Source organism: Myodes glareolus, chromosome 12, assembly GCF_982192425.1.
Source record: "Myodes glareolus chromosome 12, mMyoGla1.1, whole genome shotgun sequence".
NCBI lineage: Eukaryota > Metazoa > Chordata > Mammalia > Rodentia > Cricetidae > Myodes > Myodes glareolus.
The window spans coordinates 79,150,153-79,171,515 of NC_142037.1; the positions used below are offsets into that span (position 1 = coordinate 79,150,153).

Consider the following 21,363-nt stretch of genomic DNA (forward strand, 5'->3'; position numbering starts at 1 on the left):
ACTGTAACCAGACACTGGTGGGACATTGATGATGGAAGAAGGAATGCTTTGAACCCTGAAACCCCAGTCAACACTTGAGTCATTGAATGTTTTCATCATCCCATGATGTCATAACAAAATAATGAGCATACAGAAGTGAAAGCAACAGAATCTCACTTGATACAGTTCTAGACACTGGGGCATCCAAGGCTCGGGTGCCAACGTGGTTGGCTTCAGCAAAAGAGTCTCTTGCTGAACATCCAGAGAGTGGCTTCCTTCCTCCCATATCCTCACAGGTGGGAAGTGAGAGGTCTCAGCCATATTCTAAAGGGATGGCTGACATCATAGGGCTTCAGGGTCACGACCTCATGCAATGTTAATCAGTCCCAACCTCCGAATGACGTCCCAGTGAGTACTAGTCTACAGACACACTGAATGCCTGGCTCACAGCAGGGAGTGCTCAGAAGCACGAGCCTCTTCTCTGAAGCGCTAATACAGAGTTTTCTTTAGCATTTCGTCAGTGTCTGCTGCCCGCTGCCCGCACAGCAGTCTAGGACGCACCTTCCATAACCGTAACCGGCAGGAAGCCAGTCTGCAGGTGGAACTTCTCCTCCTCACTTTTCACCGACCTCAGCCACTTCTCTGGGGAAAATTGGAGAAGATAGAGGTCCATTCTGACTCCATTCAGACAAATAGAAAACGAAAGGAAGCTAGTAAGTTACAGGGGGAAGATCGATAATAATCTAGAAGGCCAAAGGAAAAAAAATAAAGACTGTTGGAGCCGGTTACAAATCTAGCCCTTCTAAAGCTCCCGGGGTGAACCTGGAGACCCGAGGAGGACAGGTGCAGCCATCAGTCACGCCTGAGAAGGACGTTCTGGGCAGCCTGTGACCAGAATGAGCTGTCTATGCAGGACTAGGGAAGAGTGATGAGGTAGAAGGCAGGAAAGCCCAGGCCTAGAAGGAAATAAAACTTTTCTATGGTTAGGATGCATGGAGTAGAACTCCACCCGGCAACAAACAGCGGAGAAACAAAGCTCCCTGCTGTCCACACAGACTCTTAACTTACTGCTCTTGGACAGCAGAATTTCACTTTCTTAGGACACGGCTACAGTAAACAACATGACCTGTGGCTTCCTCTGGGATTGTTTTCTCTTTCTTGGGATGCTCTTTCTAAATCTATGGGCTCTCCCAGGAAAAGGAGCAGGACAGGTTGCAGACAAATGATACAGTGTGGGGGCCAGGGCCCAGCAGCACAGAGGTTGTCTGAAAGGGTGTTAGTTATGTGGGGCTCTTCAGAGGCTTGGTCAGTCACTGCCAGACTCCTCCCTCCCTTACAGAACATAGAACTAGCGAAGATCATTTTCACTCCCTGTAAGTTAGTGCTTTCCTTTCCATATGTCCTTCCTTAAAACACCTTCTGGGAAGAGACGATTGAAGACCTAGCTAAAGAACATAGATTAGTTTGAGCCGTTGGAGACAGCTCTTATAGAGAGCCACTGTGGTATTTCAAGACTTCTGATCCTCCCAGAAGCCATGTGTTCCCAAGGAAATCCTTCCTAACAGGTAGGCACAGTAACTTGTAAGAAGTAGGAGAAGTAGAACAATCTAGAAAATAAGTCAGTCATGCTTGCAAACCACTGTGTGCCAACTATCTGGAGAAAAATAGCGGGCTGTGACCAGGACAGTCTGAGCAGACGGAATGAAAGCAGGATGGTGCATGGTAACGGGAGATTTCTGTAGAGAGTGAATTGGCAGGCCTGGCAGGATGGCACTGTTTCAGTCTGGTAGCAAAAGATGTCCCAAAGAATCTATCAATACCTTAAAGAACTGGGAACTATTCCAGCTCTACCCAACCAGACAAACATATTGGGAAGGTGAGAACTCTAAGGAGAAACCTGGCAGTCGTCAAGGGTGTCGCTGTTGAGTATAACTGGGGAGTCATCAAGGGTGGCGCTGTTGAGTGTAACCTGGCAGTCATCAAGGGTGGCGCTGTTGAGTGTAACCTGGCAGTCGTCAAGGGTGGCGCTGTTGAGTGTAACTGGGGAGTCATCAAGGGTGGCACTGTTGAGTGTAACCTGGCAGTCATCAAGGGTGGCGCTATTGAGTGTTTGTTTCCTTTCTTCTGCTACTCATAGGGTTTTCCCTGGTTGACCCATGGGAGAGAAAGCTGTAACGCTAAATGTTGAAGGGAGGTGGCTACAAATAGGAGCAAAGGCAGTGGTTGCTTGTTCATAGCCTAGCATCCTTGAAATTGACTCGTAATCTTCCTTTGTGTCTGCTCTATGATCTGCTGACTTCAGTTCTACCATGAAACGATGGGCTTGGGAGCTGCTGGCTGTGTACTAAAAGCCAAGGCAAAGAATGTGTCTCCTGCTCCCTGCACCAGGGTGGGTATATATTGTCCAAGAGTTTCAAGCCATGCCCTGCCTTCGGTTCTCTGGCTGGAGCAAGGCTACCACCCATTCTTCACATGAATCCAGACTATAAGCTCCAGGTTCTATTAAGCTTCTCTTCAGAACTAGGGAGATATTTGGGGAGCTGTGCTCCCTCTTAATTTGCATACGAGATAGCAGGCTGTATGTTGAGTCGTGATGGAAAGTAACTAAGGGACTGACCCACAGCACTGCTGGGTCCCAGAGGTCTCACTTGTCCCTGGGTATAGCTGGCCAACATTTGAACATCTCATTACGATGTCTCACGGATCACCCACCAACACAGACAACTTTAATTCTGCCTTCGAGGACCTGTGGACCCGCTTAGAGCAAACGTGGACATCTGCTTTGGGCAAAGCCACTTTCCAGCAAGGAAAAGTGGAAATGAGGGGTGTAGTAATTTGACTGTAATTGGCCCCCATAGCCTCATAGGGTGTGACAGTATTGGGAGGTGTGACCTTGTTAGAGGAAGTGTGCCACTGTCAGGCTGGGCTTTGAGCTATCTTCACTTCCTGTTGCCCATAGGGTCAAGATGTAGCTCCTTCTCCAGCACTATGTCTGCCTGCATGCTACCATAACCCACCACGATGATAGTGAATTAAACCTCTGAAAATGTAAGCCAGTCCCAATTAAATTCTTTTCTGTTGTAAGAATTACTGTGGTCATGGTGTCTCTTCACAGCAATAGAAATCTAACTAAGATGGGGGCGGGGGAAGGCAACCTGTATCAAGAACTTTAAGAAGTTATACTTAAAACTTAGTTTTTTTAAAGATGAGGGAAATGTCAAATGTACCATGTTGATGATTTTACAGCATGCAGTCCAGTGGTAGTCAGGACATCCTCATTGTGTCCCATCAACACCATCCGTCCCAGATAGCATCTTCTGGTAATGAACTTCGGTTCCCACTGAACACCAACTCCCTACCTTCCTAAGCCAACTGCCCCACAGTCGCTGCTCTGCTCCTTGTCTCTATGTACTTGAAGACTCTAGGCAACTCACAGGAGTGGAGCCATACCATGTTCCTGCCTAGTTTATGTAACATAGCCTATAGTCATGAAGGTTTATCCATGTTGAACCGTGTGTCAGAGTTTCTGGCACCCAGAGTATGTCCATTGCTCTACTTCCTCTGGATCCATTCATCGGTCAGTGATTGCTTGCATGCATGATTGTACCCCTTCCTTCATTATGAATGATGAAGTGCTGTAAGCAGAGGTAGAAATATCTTTGTAAGCCTTTACTTTTAATTCCCTGGTGTCTATATCCCAGGTGTACTTGCTGGACGATGGAGCAGTTATATGTGTGTTTTTAAGGAACTGCTATGCTGTCCACTACACAGGCTGAACCATGTTATTGTCCCAGCCCCAGTGTTCAGGGTTCCAATTTCTCTACATCTTCATCAATACTTGTTTTTTTTGTTTGTTTGTTGTTTTAAATAACAGTCATCCTAATGCAGGTAAAGTTTAAATACCTATCTAAATAAGATTCTAAAGGAGGTCACAGACATCACGGGTTTGTAAATCCTTATTTGAAACCTTTAAGACCATGTCTTTTTAGAATTCAGAATTTTTTTTTCATTTGAGAAAATTGCCACAGTGGATGTACTGTATATTATGTAATGTTCCCAGTGGGGTCTGGACCTACAACCCGCAATCAAATGCATTAGGATTTCTGTAGAAAAATGCATTAGCGTGGCACTAAGTGGGAGAAATGAGGACTGTAATTGGCCATATTTCAGGTTTGATGATGTTATGCTAACAAATGGATTGCAGGAGGGAAAAAAATGGAGACGCTTAAAATTTGGAACTGCACGTAAGAGACTCTGAGTCTGTATACACAGTGTACCTTCTTGCATTAGGAAGACTTTTGAGCACACTGAAAATGACTGCATGTGTAGCTGAGAGCTAGAAAATCCTGCAGAGGTATGAATCACATGAAAAATCCTGCAGAGGTATGCATCATTGCATGGAAAATCCTGCAGAGGTGTGCATTGCATGGAAAATCCTGCAGAGGTATGCATCGCAGGGAAAATCCTGTAGAGGTATGCATCGCATGGAGCTTGTCTATGACAGCAAGTGAGTGAAAACTGCTTTTGTCTCACTTTGCCAGCTGTGTCTCAGGATGGCACCAGTCAGTCAGGAACATCAGGCAACCAGCACTTGGGTACCCTAGTTCTGCCCCAACTTCATTCTTTTAGTATGAATCCCTATGTCCCACCCCAAAGTCTTCTGAGTTAAAAGTTTGTTTCCTGTGTGATATTAACGGTGACCATGTGATACTTGACGGTGACCATGTGATACTTGATGGTGAGGTTCTGAAGAACTGATTGGATCATGAGACCTCTGACCTGCCCTGGGTCAATCAATGGGTCGATTTATGATTTAATGGTGTCACTGAGAGCTGATGGGTGGGGTGGAGCTCAGCTGGAGGAGAGTAGGGTGGGCGCTGGAGGCACATCCCCTGTTGCTTTGTCTCTTGTTTTCTGGCTGTTACGAGGTGAGCACCTTCCCTCAGCCAAGCATTCCCCTTCCTGGGTCTTCGGTCTCACCTCAGACCCAAAGCCACAGGTTCAAATGAGCATGGGTAGCGTCTCAAACATGAGCTGAGGTCAAACTCGCCTTCTTTTCGTCAGTTTTCCATGACAGCTCCCTTTTGAATTCATAGCAAACCCCATGCGTAGCTGCCTCTCAGCTTTCATTTCCTGGCACCTCACTGCTTAGACTTTTACTAGCTAATACGTCACAGACTCAAAGGGGCGTGTGTGTGTCCCTTTCCTTGTGTATGCCGCTGCTAACATGAGACCCACTACTAACACACATGTGCTGGTAAGCAACACCGCATGCTGATAGGTTGGCCTACTTCTCCTCCCAGCAGGCACATTTATACAGTCTTTCAACCATGAGGAGTGTACGAAAGGCTCAGTGGTTAGCCACTGAGAAATTTCTGTAAGGAGAAATATGTTAATGTTTCTGAGGTTACAGAGGCTGTAATGGGAATGGTGCCCAAGAGTTTCCCAGCACCATGTGTAGCCCCTACCCACTCCCAAAGTAGAATGTGTTGCTCCTCCAATGCCTTCCAACTTCTCATGGGGCTCTTCCCCGTCTCTTTGGCTATGCTTAGTTGTGATCAACAAACCCTGCACTGACGAACGGTATGGCATTAGAGGGGAAGAAAAATAATTCCGCAGAACTGTCGGAGATGCTGCTCCTCGTCACACTCCTGCAAACAGAAGCCAAGCCAACTGAGGCTACAGCTGGCTGTCCTTGGGTACCACCCCCTTGTCACACCACAGCATGAATTATTGGCAAGGACAGTACCCCTGGTTGGCACTCCAGTTTTCCCCCAGATCTAAGTTCTCCCTGTTCCCAGTGCACGTGCATCCAGCCTTGCAACCTGGGCTCTCAGCGCCAACAGTCTTGCTCTGGTTTCCCAGAAATGGGAGTTACTGTCACTCAAATGAGCCGTGCGAAAACTTGGCAGACGAAGGGCCTTCTGGGTTCAGTAATTAGTCCATTCTTGCAGAATTTGTGATTTCTGTAAATAAAGCAAACATGGGAGGAAATGAACCCACAGACTCCTAAGACCCTGGATCCCAGCCTTTCACACGCCCTCCCCACTGTGCAGTGGTTGTCTACAGACATCGTACCCATGTCTATATCTACAGCGGCAAGAAAATAGCTCTTTTATTTTTCACCTATTTTATGTTTAAATTTCTAAAGTCACCCTTGGAAAGCACCAAGAGGAGAAAACACTCTGGAGGGCACAAGTGCATTGCTCCTTGTTTTGACCCTAAGTGGCTGAGCCTCACGAGGCTCGGTGAGATGCTGGGTTTGCCTGGCAGTCTTTTATTGTTGCTGGATGTTCAGGCTCCCAGGGGCAGCATTCCCATGGAAGATACTGTAGCAAGCTGCAGATAAATGAGATTTGGCTAACCAAGCAGTGCACACGGCGTGCAAGAGAAACGGGGCCCCCTCTGACTCAGCCCAGGCACAGCTGCGGGAATAACGACCAGAGGGCAGTGCAGCGTGAGTACCAGCCGTTACCTTGCAGCCCCTCAAACTGCGTCAGCAACTGATGGCTTCTGCCTGCCATGTATGCCAGTGGACTGTCATTACTGAACTCCAGGAGTCTGGCAGTCTCAGTACCCTGTCAGTAGCAGCCAATTTAATGCCATGTGTTAGAATTTACACCGGGTGGACAATCTCAGAGGCCAGTAAGAATTTGCTTATACTCCAGGTACACTAAGAAGACCGACAGAAATTTATGATTTACTCCAAAAATGAAGAGATGTGGATACTTGAACTTAATATTTTTCCTAAAAAAAGAATCATTTTTAGGCCAGAGACAACTTGAAACTTCATGGAAAAGAATTTGTCCACTCTGAGTTTCGCTTTCATTTTGTTCAAAGGTCAGTTTTGTTCAGAGTATGGATGAAAATATGCAGCTTCTTCTGAAGCCCCTGATTTAGACAGGTAAACCAACTCCTACACAAATATGCCATGCATAACACTTGGCTCCTGAATATCAGCCTGGCTTCCCCTTTACCTGTGTGGTTCTTCCTGCGCATCCTGTAGTCTTTGATTTCTGGCATTTGGAAGGTGATTCTCAGAAAGGGAAGAATTCCAAGCATAAAGGCAGAACGCAGATCTGTAAGTGGGAATGGCGCCATAGAGGGGAGATTGCTCGGCTTCCTATCAACAGCGTAAGAGCAGTGGAATAGGAGGCACAGGGTTGGTCAGGGCCTCCTGTAGGTTTAATTAAGGAAACCCATGAGAGGCCGGAATAACAGATAACAAATATTTATTTGGGGAAAAACTCAGAGAGTGGTGGTCCTCTGTTCTGCGGGCACTGGGTGCTGCGGACAGAAGTCTGACCACAACCCAAGAGAGCATACGCACTTTCCGTCTGCCCTTCAAGCCACATGTAGTACCTCAGACCACACCCTAATGGGCCGGTGCCCAAAATGTGGTAATAAACCTACAGTTGCATTTGTAACAGCACACTCAAAGCCCATGGCCAGGCACCGTGTTATACACCTTTGATCTCGGCAATCAGAAGGCAGAGTCATGACCATTTCAAGTTCGAGGCCAGTCTGAGCTATGCACCAGGACCCTGTCTAAAAAATAATACTTTACTGTCTCCTAGAGCTGTTCTGTTGGTGCCTTGGAGGGCCACCTCTACAAGCCAGATCATCTGAGTTCCCTATCAGTTGGCTTTCAGTTAGGCTCCTCCAGTAGGAACCAGAGGGGTCAGGAAGCCCTTGTTAGCCCCCTCCCTGTTAGGACTCAGACACTGTGCACTTGGGGGCCTGACTAGGGCTTCAACTCTGGTACAGTCTGGTACCATATCTCTTTTTTGTCTCTAGGGGCTCCTCCTGCTGTTGACACCTTGCATGGTCCTTAAATCACTTTGGCACCTTTGTAAATAGTCTTTCCATTGAGTTCTCTTATTGCCCCTCTGAGATGCCGCTTGTTTCCTATCAGGACACAGACATAGATGGCTCCTTTGTAGGAAATTTAAAAAAAAAAAAAAGCATTGAAATTAGCTACATGGGTTCACTATATTACCACCTCTAGTTCTGTATAGTTTAAAGTTTTCCTAAATGAAAAAGATGACACAAAAGAAAAGGAACAGGGAACTGTTGATGCAGCTTGCATGATTGGTGGCCACAGAGCTGAGGCCGGCCAGCAATGCCAGCTCTGTCCCTCAACTTGGAGAGGAGGCTTGTACCCAGAATGTCCAGCCAAACCGAGCAGCCCCATAAAACAGTGGGTAGATTCCTGGTAGCCAGAACTGTTTTAGGAGAAGATGGGGGTCCTATTAAAGAATATTTCAGATTTATGTAATTATGAACCAGAAAAAGTAGTAACAAAAACAAGGAAAACTCTGCAGAGCAGTGTGCTGGGGGAGAGGTCCCTTGCTTTTTTTTTTTTTTTTTTGATTGTTCTCATAACTCAATCCGCACACATTTCTGTGGCAGCGGCATGAGGGTTTCTTGCTACCAGCCCGTTAGCAATCAGGGCTGCAACAGACAGAGCTTGGGTGTTCTCTACATCATCAGCTCAGTCCCCAAGACTGCACACTCACACACACACACACACACACACACACACACCCTCACACAGTCACACACACACACACACACTCACACATTCATACTCACACACACACACCACACATTCACACATTCACACTCACACACACACCACACACTCACACATTCACACTCACACACACACACACCACACTCACACATTCACACTCACACACACACACACCACACTCACACTCACACACACACACACACCACACCCTCACACAGTCACACTCACACACACACCACACCCTCACACCACACACTCACACATTCACACTCTCACACACACATACGCACACTTCAGACACGGGTTGCAGCCCCCAGATTGTTATCTCTGTGTGACACCTGACTGTAAATTAGAGTTGCTCCCGCCCCCTTGCTGGGTTCCATTAATTTGCGTGAACATCTCATAGGACTCAACTCTGCCATTGACTAGACTTTACATCCACCTGTCTTGGCTTGGCCTTGGCTTCCTATTTCACATGGCGGGGAAAAGGCACACCTCTCTGGTAATGGGTTGTGGGCTGGAATTCTGCAGTGCAGTTCCTTACAGGAGCATCCTCTGGCCGTCAACCACTGCCCTCTGAAGTGTTTACCAAGGAGAGTCTGGGGAGAGTGGTGGTGTAGAAAGATTAAGCAGACAGCACTTGCAGGGCACCCTGGAGAAGAGAGGAGTGGCCACAGAGGTTCGTGTGAGCCAGTGTGGAGAAGTGTGGGAGCGGGAGAAGGAGCTCATGAGAGGTTTGCTGACATCAAGAGCGGAAGGACTATGTTCATGGGCTCTCTCTCCCCTTTGTATAGAAATTCCTGGATGACACTAGACAGGGTGTTGAAAGACTGACAATGTTGAAGACAAATGCATATGAAGGCAGCAACATTAAGTCTTATTAGATATGAACCTCTTTTACTGAATGTTGACACACCTAACAAATTAAGCCCAAGATAATATTACAAAATTAAAGTCTAGAATAGGTAGGTCACTCATTGATAGAGCATTTGCCTAGTGTGTGCAGACCTTGGTTCAATATCCAGCACTGCCAAAATATAAACTAAAACCCTACTAGACATGCCATAGGCAAAAGCAATCACTGACTCCTGCTAAAACATCTCAAAACCTTTTTAATACCCAGAAGAATCTTTGTTCAAAATCCTCTTCCACTGAGAAAGAGTGCCCTTACTAAGGCCCCTACCTGCTCAGATGCCTTTCCTAGCCCAGTTCTTAGTACCGAAACTGGCAAAGCCAAGGAAGCCATCAGGGTAACTCTCTGGGAGGAGGGAAATGGTAGTTAGTCTTAAGAAATTCTTTGTCCTAGTCACCAGTTCACACTTTTTTTTAATAGTTGAACCTACATAAGAACTACATAAGAACTCTTCGCACTTAGGCATAAATCTAAAGCCCTTCTGGCCGCAGCTGCACTGTCTACGAACGTTTGCCTTTATGGTTTGGCTCACTGTCTCAGGAATTCTCTATGATTGTCACCGGGTGATACGACTTCCTGTGTGAGACAGCAGGGCAGGGTTGGCTTCTGAGGTCATTGCAACATCACCTGACCCTTGTCTTCCTCTCTGACTTGTCACCAGGTCATGTGGCTTCCTGTGTGAGACAGCAGGGCAGGGTTGGCTTCTGAGGTCATTGCAGCATCACCTGACCCACATCTTCCTCTCCGTCTTGCAGATACCTGCCTGAGATCATGAACGATGGGCTGACCAACCAAATCAACAATCCTGAGGTGGAGGTGGACATCACCCGGCCCGACACCTTCATCAGACAGCAGATCATGGCTCTCCGCGTGATGACCAACAAACTGAAGAATGCGTACAATGGCAATGATGTCAACTTCCAAGACACAAGTAAGAAAACCCGCGCGAAGACCAGTGAACCCCGCAGTGGAAGATGGTTGTGTGCGATGGCCCTCTCAATGAATATCTTTAACTACATCTCATTTGTCCTTAATCGTGAAGCTTTTCCAGTCTGAGCCACAAAACTTACATGCTAACTAAAATTATAATTCCTCTAAATAAATGGCTTTGTGCACATGTATGTGTGAGTGAGTGTGTGTGTGTGTGTGTGTGTGTGTTTATAGCTGTTTGCATGTGTGGACCAGAGGACAGCCTTAAATGTCATTTGCTCTCCAGTATTATCAACCTTATTATTAGAGACAGAGCCCTGGAGCTCACTAATTTAGCGAGGCTGGCTGGCCTGTGGTCCCCAGGGATCTTGCTGTCTATGCCTCTCCAGTGCTGGAATTTCAGGTGCACACCGCCATGCTTGGCTGCTTTTGTAAGTGCTGGGCTCACACTCAGATTCTTGTCTTGCAGAGCAGGTATTTTGCTCGCTAAACTATTATCTCAGCTTCAGGTAAAATATTTAGCCACATGAAAGCAAAAACATAATTTCATCTACCAGTTGATCCATTTATCATGAAGCGATCATTCTTACCTTGTCTTTTCTCTAGCAACATTTATATCTACTCCAAACTCTTGCCTGCCTCACCCACCACCTCCTAAGGAATCTTCTCTGGATTTCTTCACAAGCTGGGTTTGAGCCCTCACCTTGTCTCTTGTAAATGATATCATAAACATGTCTTGAATTTATGATGACTCCAAGGTCACACACGTGCAGTAGAAACCACACTTCAGCCTTTGAATGTGGATCTTTTCTTCAGTTATAATTATGTGGTGTGATAGTCTCCTATGATTTTGGACAGAAGACTCAAATCAACAGATCCCAGTGAGTCCTGAGAACACAAAAATGAACAATGACATTCTATAGGGTACGGTGTTAGGCTACAGTGTTATGTAAATTACATATTTCAATTTGTTTGAAATTGTAGTATTTTTAATTAATGAGTTTACTGGGACATGACTTCACTGTAGATACAGAAGAATCTGTGTCTCTTGAGACTCAGATTTTTTCCATTACAAAGGCATTATTGATGCTTAGGATACAAATAATGACAAGAAGCCCCCCTAGGAGCCTATTGAAGGCTCCTCTGAGACATTTTAAAGACCTCAGAGAGTGTCTCGAGGGCGGAAAGCAGGTGCAATGCATTATCTTCCTCCCTGCTCAGTTGTACACAGACACAAGTCGTAAACATTTATATCCGAAATATTAGAGAACTAGTAAGGGGCTGAAGTAATATTACACATGACTGTTTCAGTGGGGATCATGAGAGCATTTGCAGAGATTTCCTGGGCTCTCGGAAGTGAGCACGGAAATGAACCTAAGTATATTTGGTTTTTGTCTAAGTAGCTTCAAGATGCATAGCTACAGAGGCAAAGGCTTTGTGGAATTTCTCCTCAGGAATGTTGTTTTTTCTCTTAATTGTGTAACCTGAGAGAATTCACACAGGGGAAAAAAATTCTTGACCATGAGTTGTAAAGTCACCAATGATGCTGAAGTCACTCACTGGAGCTGAAGGTGCCTGTGTATTTGGTTAATGAGTTAGAAAGGCATAAGCTACAGGTGGAAGACATTAAGTCATCTCCACTCCACCTCCCTCCTATGAAGCTGTTCCCTGCAGAACATTCTTAGCGCCTTCCTCCATTTTAAAGAACTCAAGAATTTGTTTTCTCCATTCAGGGAAATTGTCACCACAATGCTATCAAATTTCTCAAAATCATCCCATTATCTCGTTTGGCTTTGGCTAGACCTCTCTCTTCCTCTTCAGAAGAGAATGCTGCCCCAGCTTTTAACCTTCGCTGCTGCCTCACTCAGCCTCGCAGTTTCCATTCCATCTGTCCCATCGTCTCCCTGCAGCCATGTGCTGCTATACCTGGAGAGTAAATATTTAGGTGTGTGATAAAGTAAGAATTATTCGATCTTGGCTTTACCACAGTTCTTTCTTCTCTAGCCTAAAGAGATGTCATTCTGGAAAACTCGAGGAATGTGAAGGAGGCAGTGATTTTTCTCAATTTCTTCGCAAAAGAGAACAAAACACAAGGCAGTGAAGATCATCCATTGGTTCCAACGCGAGCCCTGAATGTCGCTGTCTTAGGACAGTGCCTGGCCCGTGCGCCGTTATCAGACTCATGGCTGTCACCACCCCTGCTGCTGGGAAACACAATTTCTAAGCTGCCCTTTCTACCCCATAACACCTGCATTTGTGATCCCCTTTAGAAAAGATGGGGGCCATTGTTTTTCATAGTCAGAACCTCTTGTCATTATTTGCTTCCCACAATTTTAATATTCTAAATCACTCTAATAATATCTTCGTAAAGGTCTTATTACTTCTTGCTCATGGTGCCGGTGTTGAGAACAATTCCCTTTGCAATTCTGATATCTGGATTTAATTAATAGGCATTTTTCTCCTTGTAAAGGCCAATAATGATAAGGCAGAGAAATGATAAGAAACAAGGATAATGTATTCAAATGATCCTATCTGGTATTTAGAAGTTCCACTGGGGGCTGGATAATGGGGCTGAATGTCTCTTCTTCACTCAGAGGAACAATAGAAGAGTTCCTACACTGCCTTGCCTTGATTTAAGTAACATCTGAATCCAAAATGGCGCCTGCATCTCAGGAGCAGTGAGGCCAAGAGCCGGGGAATGTTGGTTGAACTCACTGAGCAAAAGAGTGGGACAGCAAACCTCATTACACATATCACGGTTTCCTGAACCTTTCCAGAAACTCTGTCTCATTCATCCCCACAGCAGTTCTGGGACATAGACGCTATTACTTTCCTTTCTACAGGTGAGGGAAAGGATGCTTGTGGAAGCTGTCCACACGTGTCTGTCTAAGTTCATAATGGTAGCTTCCGTGTTAGGCCACACTTCCTGGAAGAATCAAATCGCTTCCACCTGGCATGACCGGGAGCCGTGAGTTTGCCTGTACATTTTGTCCAACTGTCCTGACACACAGCCGGTTACCAGTGGCTTGTGTTTAGCTGTAGAAACCGATAGGAGGTGTTGCATTAAGTGCTCAAGGCTTATCGACTCACTCACAAGGATTCATTGAGCATTTGATGCACACGAGAGATCAGTGGCCACCTGGAAGTGAATGACTTATGCAAAGACTCTGCCATCAAAACGTTTGTCTTCTAGTGCAGTACGGACAGTGAACAAGCAAATACATGGTACCGGCCCCGGTGTTAGGGGAAACTTTCAGGAGGTGGGCACAGTGGGAGCTGGCACGGTGGCAAGGGTTGTCTTAGTCCACCTCCAGATATGGAAAGCCAGAGTTACTCAAATCCTTGACATAAAATGACTTGGCATTTGCGTATGACCTACACACATTCTCTGACATGCTTTAATAATCCCTGGGTTACTGATAACACCTCAGATAGCAGGTTCTATGTAAGTAACCCTTATGCTGTATTTCTTCAGGGAATGATGGCAAGAAAAATGCAAATGTATTTGACATAGATACAGTTCGGGTAGAACTAGATGGTCCACAGTGCTAGAGACAGACTGGGAGCCACGACATAGCAGAAAGCTTTAGCGGGGTCTCTTCAGACATCATACCATTCACCTGGATTTAACTCGGTATTTGGCAAGTTTGCATTGCTTCTTGGATCTTTCTGGAATTGTTTTTACTCCATTGAAATGAACTGAGGTCCTCTGTAAGAGCAATACCGCCCAATATGTCATCAAATGCGAAGGAACCGAACAATGAAACATGATAATTAAGCAAGCCTAGAGGCACGGTGGGCAGAAGGGGAAGATGCCCTCCTCAGACTGCATTAGGGATTAGGCATTGAATCAAGCAGGGACCAGCAAAGTTATTCTGTGAAGGGACAGAGAGTAAACACGTGAGGCTTCAGGGCCATACAGTCTCAGCAACAGCCACCATGTCCTAGGAATAGGAAAATAGCTTTAAGCCACGGGGCGGTGAGCAGCTATCAGCCTGAACTTCACAGGTAGAATTCTTACAGTCATGTGATCGGATCCCCCAGATGATTATTCCAAACATTAAAATACATAGATAGTGTCCTTACATTTGGGGACACAGAGGAATAAGCCACAGGCTGTAGCTTACCCGCTTCTTGAAAAGGAGACCATCTTTGCTCTTAGGACAAGACCGTGGGAGATGGGGCGGGGGAGAAGCCAAGCACAAGAACGATGTCTGCCTTCTGCGGCTCTGCTGCAGCTTCCTGACTGCACTGCCTGCTTTACCTTCTGTTTTACCTTCAGTGGCCTTTTAAAAGTCTTTGTACGAAGGTTAAGGTGACACACACCTTTAACCCCAGCACTCTGGAGGTAGAGACAGGAGGAGGAGCATGAACTTTGGATCAGCTGGGGCTCCCAAGGCAAAGAAAAAACAAGAAAAGTCTTTAAAGGTGTACTACGTGCTTAGAGCAACAGCTCTGAAGCACAGAGCAGCAAAGATCCTAATCACTTCTTTAAGACAGATAGGTGATTGATAAAGAGATGATTGATAGATGATAGATGATTTATAGATAGATATTATATATATTATATATATAAATTTGTGTGCATGAGTGTGTGTGTGTGCGTGTGTGTGTGTACACATGGGTTTATTGTCTTCATGTATGCAGAAGCTGGAAGAGGCCAGAAGAGGGTGTCAGATCTCCAGGAACAGAGTTACAGGTGGCTAGGAACTGCCTGGTGCTGACCCTGGGGAATGAACTGAGGCCCTCTGTAAAAGCAGTACTGCCCTTAGCCCTTACACCCTGTCTCCAGCACCAGGAACACAATTTCTTAGTCATTTAAATGTATCTAGTATCAGTGTTGTTGAGGGGCCACCATTGCAAGTTTACCCTGGGTAGGTACCAGTGAGTACCGTGTTTCAACGCTGATTCTGGCCTGTTTAACCTGCCCGTGAAGAACAAACCTGTGGGCAGATGAGCAGCCGGTTGATGGAGTGTTTCTCCCACACCTTGCCACACGAACTGTGACATTGTTTGTCTCTACTCCCCGCCAAGCGCTCTGACTTTCCTTGTCAATCCTCCCCGCCAGGTGATGAATCCAGTGGCTCAGGCAGTGGCAGCGGGTGCATGGATGACGTGTGTCCCACGGAGTTCGAGTTTGTCACCACCGAGGCCCCTGCCGTGGACCCGGACCGGAGAGAAGAGGAATCTTCAGCGGCAGCCGCGCAGGGCATCTTCTCCTTTCTTTCCTGGTCTCTGGTCTGCATGGTCCTCGCCCTGCAGAGACTATACAGATAATCGCCGGCTTTGGTCAAATGAAACTGCATTTTAGCTCTTCAGTGGCCAACTCCCCTCTTTTCTTACACTCTTGGACAATGGACCATGCCACAAAAACTCGCCGTTTTCTATGACCAGAGAGCAGTGTTGCAATCTGCCTCCGTTTTTGTTTTCCCAAAGAGCACCGGGTGCCGGAGGATGGTCTTCTTTCCTTCAGCTCTCTCTGGGGACCTTGTTTATTCCAGAGAGAATTCTTACTCAAATCTTTCGTACCAAGAGATTTTTTTCTTACCGTCATTTGCTTTTATGCTGCAAAATTAAAGGGATTTCACGTTGTGAGGGTTCTTTTTATCCCTAGCACCCCACTTAAAATAAAATAAGATAGGAAGAAAATAATTTTCCTTTTCAAATCAGGCCAAACCCCAAGACAACTGCCTTTTCAACAAGGAAGCAAATAAAGGAACTCTCGTGCTATCCGGCTTGGCGATGACAGCCAGCTCCTGGGGCGAGCTTTTCTGTGACAAGCCAAGTTTACAAAATGCTTATGAGGAGGAAGCGTAACATTTTTTTTTTTAATGTAGTGGAAACACGCTGTTGTCTTGGAGGTATTGTCTTGCACTCTGCCCAAAATGATTTGGAGGTACTAATAGTAAATTTAGGATTCTGTCTATAAAGAGCAGTAATCTTACAGCAACTCAATGCCTCTCTTTCACCTGATGCCACATTCATCGATGGCGGTATTTTCTCACCCTCCTGACACCTGCCCATTGTACCCCATTGGCACCAGTTGTCTCCAGTTCTTCACGGATGCCCCCGTCAAGTCGCATTCCTCCTGGGTCTTGACTTAAAAAAAAAAAATCATCTTCATTGGTACAGTCTCGACTTTCGTCACCAGTCTGATGTGAATTAGACATCATAGTTCCTCTGTTCCTGACTGTCCCCCAGATAAGGGTTCTCTCACTGACAGTGACAATTAGCTCCACACATGAGTTTCTGTTCTAGACTCTTTGATTTGTGTCAATTGGTTTCAGCATCACAAGGGCATTCTCTTGCAAAATAACTCACAACAATGAAAAACTCAAGACAAAAAAAAGAGAGAGGAAAAAACACTATATATATAGTACCGACATGGAGATTTCGTTCACTTTTTTAGTCTTAGTAATGATCATCTATTTTTATATCAATATATATATATAAATCACAGATTTTAACTTCTTAATTCCAAGCTCAGGGTTGACACTCCTTTGTAACAAAACTGTTTTGTCAACCAGGTCTTCTTGTTTTGTGGGGCTCAGAGAAGGGACTCCCCAATGATCTGTGAGCACCAAGAAATCAAGAAAGAGAACTTTTTATGTATCTTACTGTCCATTTATTCCAAGTTTGCCAGGGCACACCCTTCTCACACAAGTTTGCTCTGTCCCTGTGCTCCAAACTGTCCTGAGCTCACGGGATGAGCCCTGGTGTACAGGACGTTACTGGCAACGGAATGCGTATGTGTAAAGAATGTTAATCATGAAAAACCATTGCTCTCATGTACAACACCTCTGGCCTAGGACTCCTGCTGGGGACTACAGTAAATGACCTAAACTCAAGAGGCCAATTCTAACTGACCCACAAAATCAGACTCAATGCTTCTCCCAGCAGAGAGAAGCAAAGCAAACCAAACTGGGGTTATTTGAAGACAGTTAGCTAGACATGTGGTTTTGTTTTTGGGGGGTGGAGGGGTTATTCGTTTTGTTTTGTTTTGGGTTTTGGTTTTTATGATGCATCTGCATTAGAGAGAAGAAGTATTTCAAGACACCACGGCACACCAATCACATCTTAACTGGCTCATCGACAGTATTGACACATAGATGGTTCTATCTCTATTTTCACCAAAAATGATATTAGTTATCGATTTAGTCACCATGTCTAAGTAGAACACATGCACTAGTATTAAGCATATTTGAGCACTTTTGAAAACCAAAACATCTTTACCCGCATTGGTTGCTACTTTATGCCTAATAGAATACGAAGTGTAGGATTCTGAGAGACTTTGTGGCATCTTTCACTTCAGTTTGTGTGAAGTTAATACTTAGTCAAATCCAGAATTGCATCCCTTTGGAAAACCGTCCAGTTCACTGCCCCTCTTCGGCTTTTAATCATCAGTCACACATAACATATCTCTACGCAGGACCAGTCACTTATATTACTTATGTATGTTCAGAAATCAGTATTGTTCTTCAAAAATCATGGTGCAATACAAATTAAATCAACTTTGAGTAATAATTGTATGATGGAACATGAAGCTCCACCTTCCTTTTAGAAATATTTCTACATTATATTATTTCTATAACATCCATCAAGATTCTTATCTTTTACTATGCTTTTGACCCCAAATGGTTTTTTTTTGCGTGCATATGACAACACATTACATTAATGAGCGTGAGCCCATGTTCTATGCACACTATTCAAACAGCTACTATAAAAATGCTTGCTTCCTTCGTTCCAACACCTATATTCTCAAAGGTATTCCTACTGACAAGATCTACCAGGCAAGAGTTGGAAAGAGGCTCAGCCAACTAAGCCACATCATTTGTCACCGTGCATGGACATGGTCAAAATATCATTTGCTTGAACTTCCTGGTTTTTGTCCTCATCCGCCATATGGGTTTTAGACTAATTTAATGCTAAGGTGTTTTGTTGTTTTTTTCTGTTCCCTCGGCCTTTCCATTGAGTTTCCCCTTTTCAGCACTGTGGAATCCTCCTTGTAAACTCGCTTTCTCATTTCAGCAGAGTGATGGGGGTGTGTTCATGGTCCATCGCCACCCATTGCCTCCCCTCATTTGTGAAGATGTCCCCTAAATCCCGCAATCACATCACCATTTGTGTTATGAGTAGAGAGGAATGGGACCCCAAAATTGAACACTAGAAATTGGTGGGTGGTGCTCATAACTGCAAACACTTAGCTTATTGAAGTGCCTCTATTTACATGTTCTTTAGTTATAATATGTATTTTTCTAACAGAAATACACGTCTGTAATTGATGTTTATTATACTTTGTATATGTTACAACAAAGGCTAAACAGAGGCTAATGTCTTCAGCAGAGAAGAATGAACCATAAATTTATGAATAAGAGCCCTATGGTCCTGAATTGACAGCCACGTGTCAGCCTTCTGTCGTTGCAGTGAAGGCCAAGTTGGCACCTTGACTACACCATCGCAGACTGTAGCCTGACTCCTTACCGTGATTCGCCCAAGGAGGAAGGTGACACGAATCACCTCCTCAAATGTAAGGGGTAGAAACTACTTTTGTCTACACTGAAAAACACAGCTCGTTGATGAGCAGTAGTGATTTTGAAAGGAGCATTCTTTAAATCAAACACATTGAAAATATTGTTGAATGCAGAACCATGAGTCCTGAGTTCCATTCCCTGCTAGAGACATCAGCCTTCTTCAGTTCTTGCCATTACACACATGTTTTGGCTACAGACTAAGCACCAACTTAAGTCCTCAAGGAGGAATAAAACTTGGTAAAAATCCTTGCTTGCGATTCTTTTCTCACCTCTCTCTGCAAGGCTAGTTTTCAGGTAGTTTGACTTTAGGTTTCAAGTGTTAAGAGACACAGGAGCTGACTTCTCCAAACACCTGCAGATACTCCAGCCCACTTTCTTTGACTTACAATCGCTAACGCATTTAAATATTTTTTTTAAAAAAATGTAGCCTTGCAACCAGAAGAGGAAAGTAGTCCTTAAGTTCTAAGTCCACAATGCGTTCCTCCTTGGTAGAGATATTAGCCAGTGCTTAGTTTTAGGCCAACTTCTACAAATAGAGTACTGATTTGTACGCATTCTGGAGACTTGCTCTGTCATGATTTGCTGCAGCCCAGTTTCAGCTTAGCATGGGAATGCTTGGGACTTCACTGGGAGTGGAGTGGATCCTGGAACCACTGACATGACCTTGTAATGGCGGACTTCGTGAGCAACAGCTGATGAAGGCACTACAGTGTAGTCTCTGTGCGCATAGACAGAACACATGCGGGAGAAATGTGTGCACCAATCAAACCTAAAATTTTATGTGACTGTCAGATGACTATTATTTGGGTTAAGATTTTTTTTTCATTTCTGATTTGGATAGAAAATTGCTATTAATCTTGTATTAAAATAGTTTTTAAAAATCTGCCTGTGCCCTCTCTGTGCTTCCTAAACAATATTCACAGCCTGTGGTTTATATTTTAAAGTCTTTTTATTCACATCATTTTAGAAGCATCAGAACTGAAAATCCATAATCAACCTAGTACACACAGCACCAGAAATTGTGCACCTCTGCAAGTTTAGGGCATTCGGTTTCTTAATGTATAAGGAAAACACTCAACCCCTCTTCTGTTTCTTCTTGAAAAACCCATGTAGCATCATAGAACTAATATCCATACCCTACAGATGAGGTCAGAGAAAAATAAGATCATCTGTCAAAGGACTAACTGCTTCCAAATGGGGCAAACGGTGTCAGCTTTCTGAGATGCTCCCATGCCCCCATTCGCACAGAATACACTAGCCCCTAAATTCACTTAGCCACTGGGTTTGAAACTCCTCTCTGGTCACCCTGCTGTGGTGGCTGGGTCGCAAGGGTCCAATTGCCACCACGTATGAGGTACTCAGTCCTCAATGTAGCTAGCCATTATTTTAGTAGAAATACATCATTAATTTCAAGAACACTCTTAAATGAAGGAGTCTATATTACAGAGGGTATCAAGAATGCGGCATTTAGCTGTGAGGAATGCTGCAATTCAATTATCACCATCGTGGTTTTTATCAAGCAAAGCAGTTTTCACAAGACCGTTTGGGGGCTCTAGAACAAATGCACCTACAAAATCAGAATGTAACAGATTTCATTTAGAAGCAAACTGAAGCCAGTTTAATGGGAAGGAAAAAAACATGAAGTGCAGAGTTCTTTTCATTAAGCTGTAAGGATGTTTATTTTGAATAAATAGTCTGGGAAATACTTATCAAATATGGGCATCAAAATATAAGTTTATGAAACAGTGGCAATTAGAGGTTAAATATCGCTTTGTATTTGAGAGCTAGGGAGGCACGGCTGCCAGTGTGAGCCTGGGTGAACAGATGCACACGCTGATGTGGTCTCTGTGTGCTTCTCTGCTATTTATTTGACGGTGTGAACATGCAGGCAATCATACAGTGTTGGGTTATACAGGGGCATGCATCAAAGTCAGGAGGAATCCAAAGCCTCCTTTCTAACCTGCCAAGGGAGGCAGAGCAAGAACAGGGAAATGTTGTCCCGAGAATGCACCAGCATGGAGAGCAACAGAAAGGAGGGAAACACACTGGATTCCAGCGTGGAGAGCAAGAGAAAGGAGGCCTACACTCTGGATTCCAGAATGCAGAAAAACATCTACCTTAAACGAGCACACATAGGGTTTTCTGTCTTGTTTTAAGGAATTTTTCATTGACTTAGGTAAGTGACCTTTCTTTCCAGAGATAGATGATGATCCATCATCACGGGCCAGCCACAGTTACAGGTCTAAGAGCAGATGGCATGAGCTCTGCTTCTTTCTAAACATCTTGCATCTCACCCAGAGTTAGGCAGGTACAGCCAACGTACAAGTGAACACGTGAACATGGTAACTTCAAAACATGAGAGACGATATGACAGGACTTACACAGGAATGGCACTAGAGAGGGATTCAGGTCATAGAGAGCCTCCCCAGTAGGGTGTGAGCTCCCATCTAATGAAATAAAGGAGCAATAGTACC

The 21,363-nt window shown here is 44.8% G+C and overlaps 1 protein-coding gene across 2 annotated transcripts in view; it reads left to right on the forward strand.

Annotated features, from left to right (window-relative positions):
• The window catches only part of Gpc6 (glypican 6), a 1,010,052-nt gene extending 990,280 nt beyond the window's left edge, over positions 1–19,772 (forward strand). For both annotated transcript variants that reach the window (XM_087912307.1, XM_048421923.3), the window contains 2 exons: positions 10,184–10,359; positions 15,427–19,772. In XM_087912307.1, coding sequence (XP_087768433.1) covers positions 10,184–10,359; positions 15,427–15,635 — 385 coding nt within the window. In that variant the 3' untranslated portion in view covers positions 15,636–19,772. The remainder of the gene's footprint in view (positions 1–10,183; positions 10,360–15,426) is intronic.
• The last annotated feature ends 1,591 nt before the right edge of the window (positions 19,773–21,363 follow it).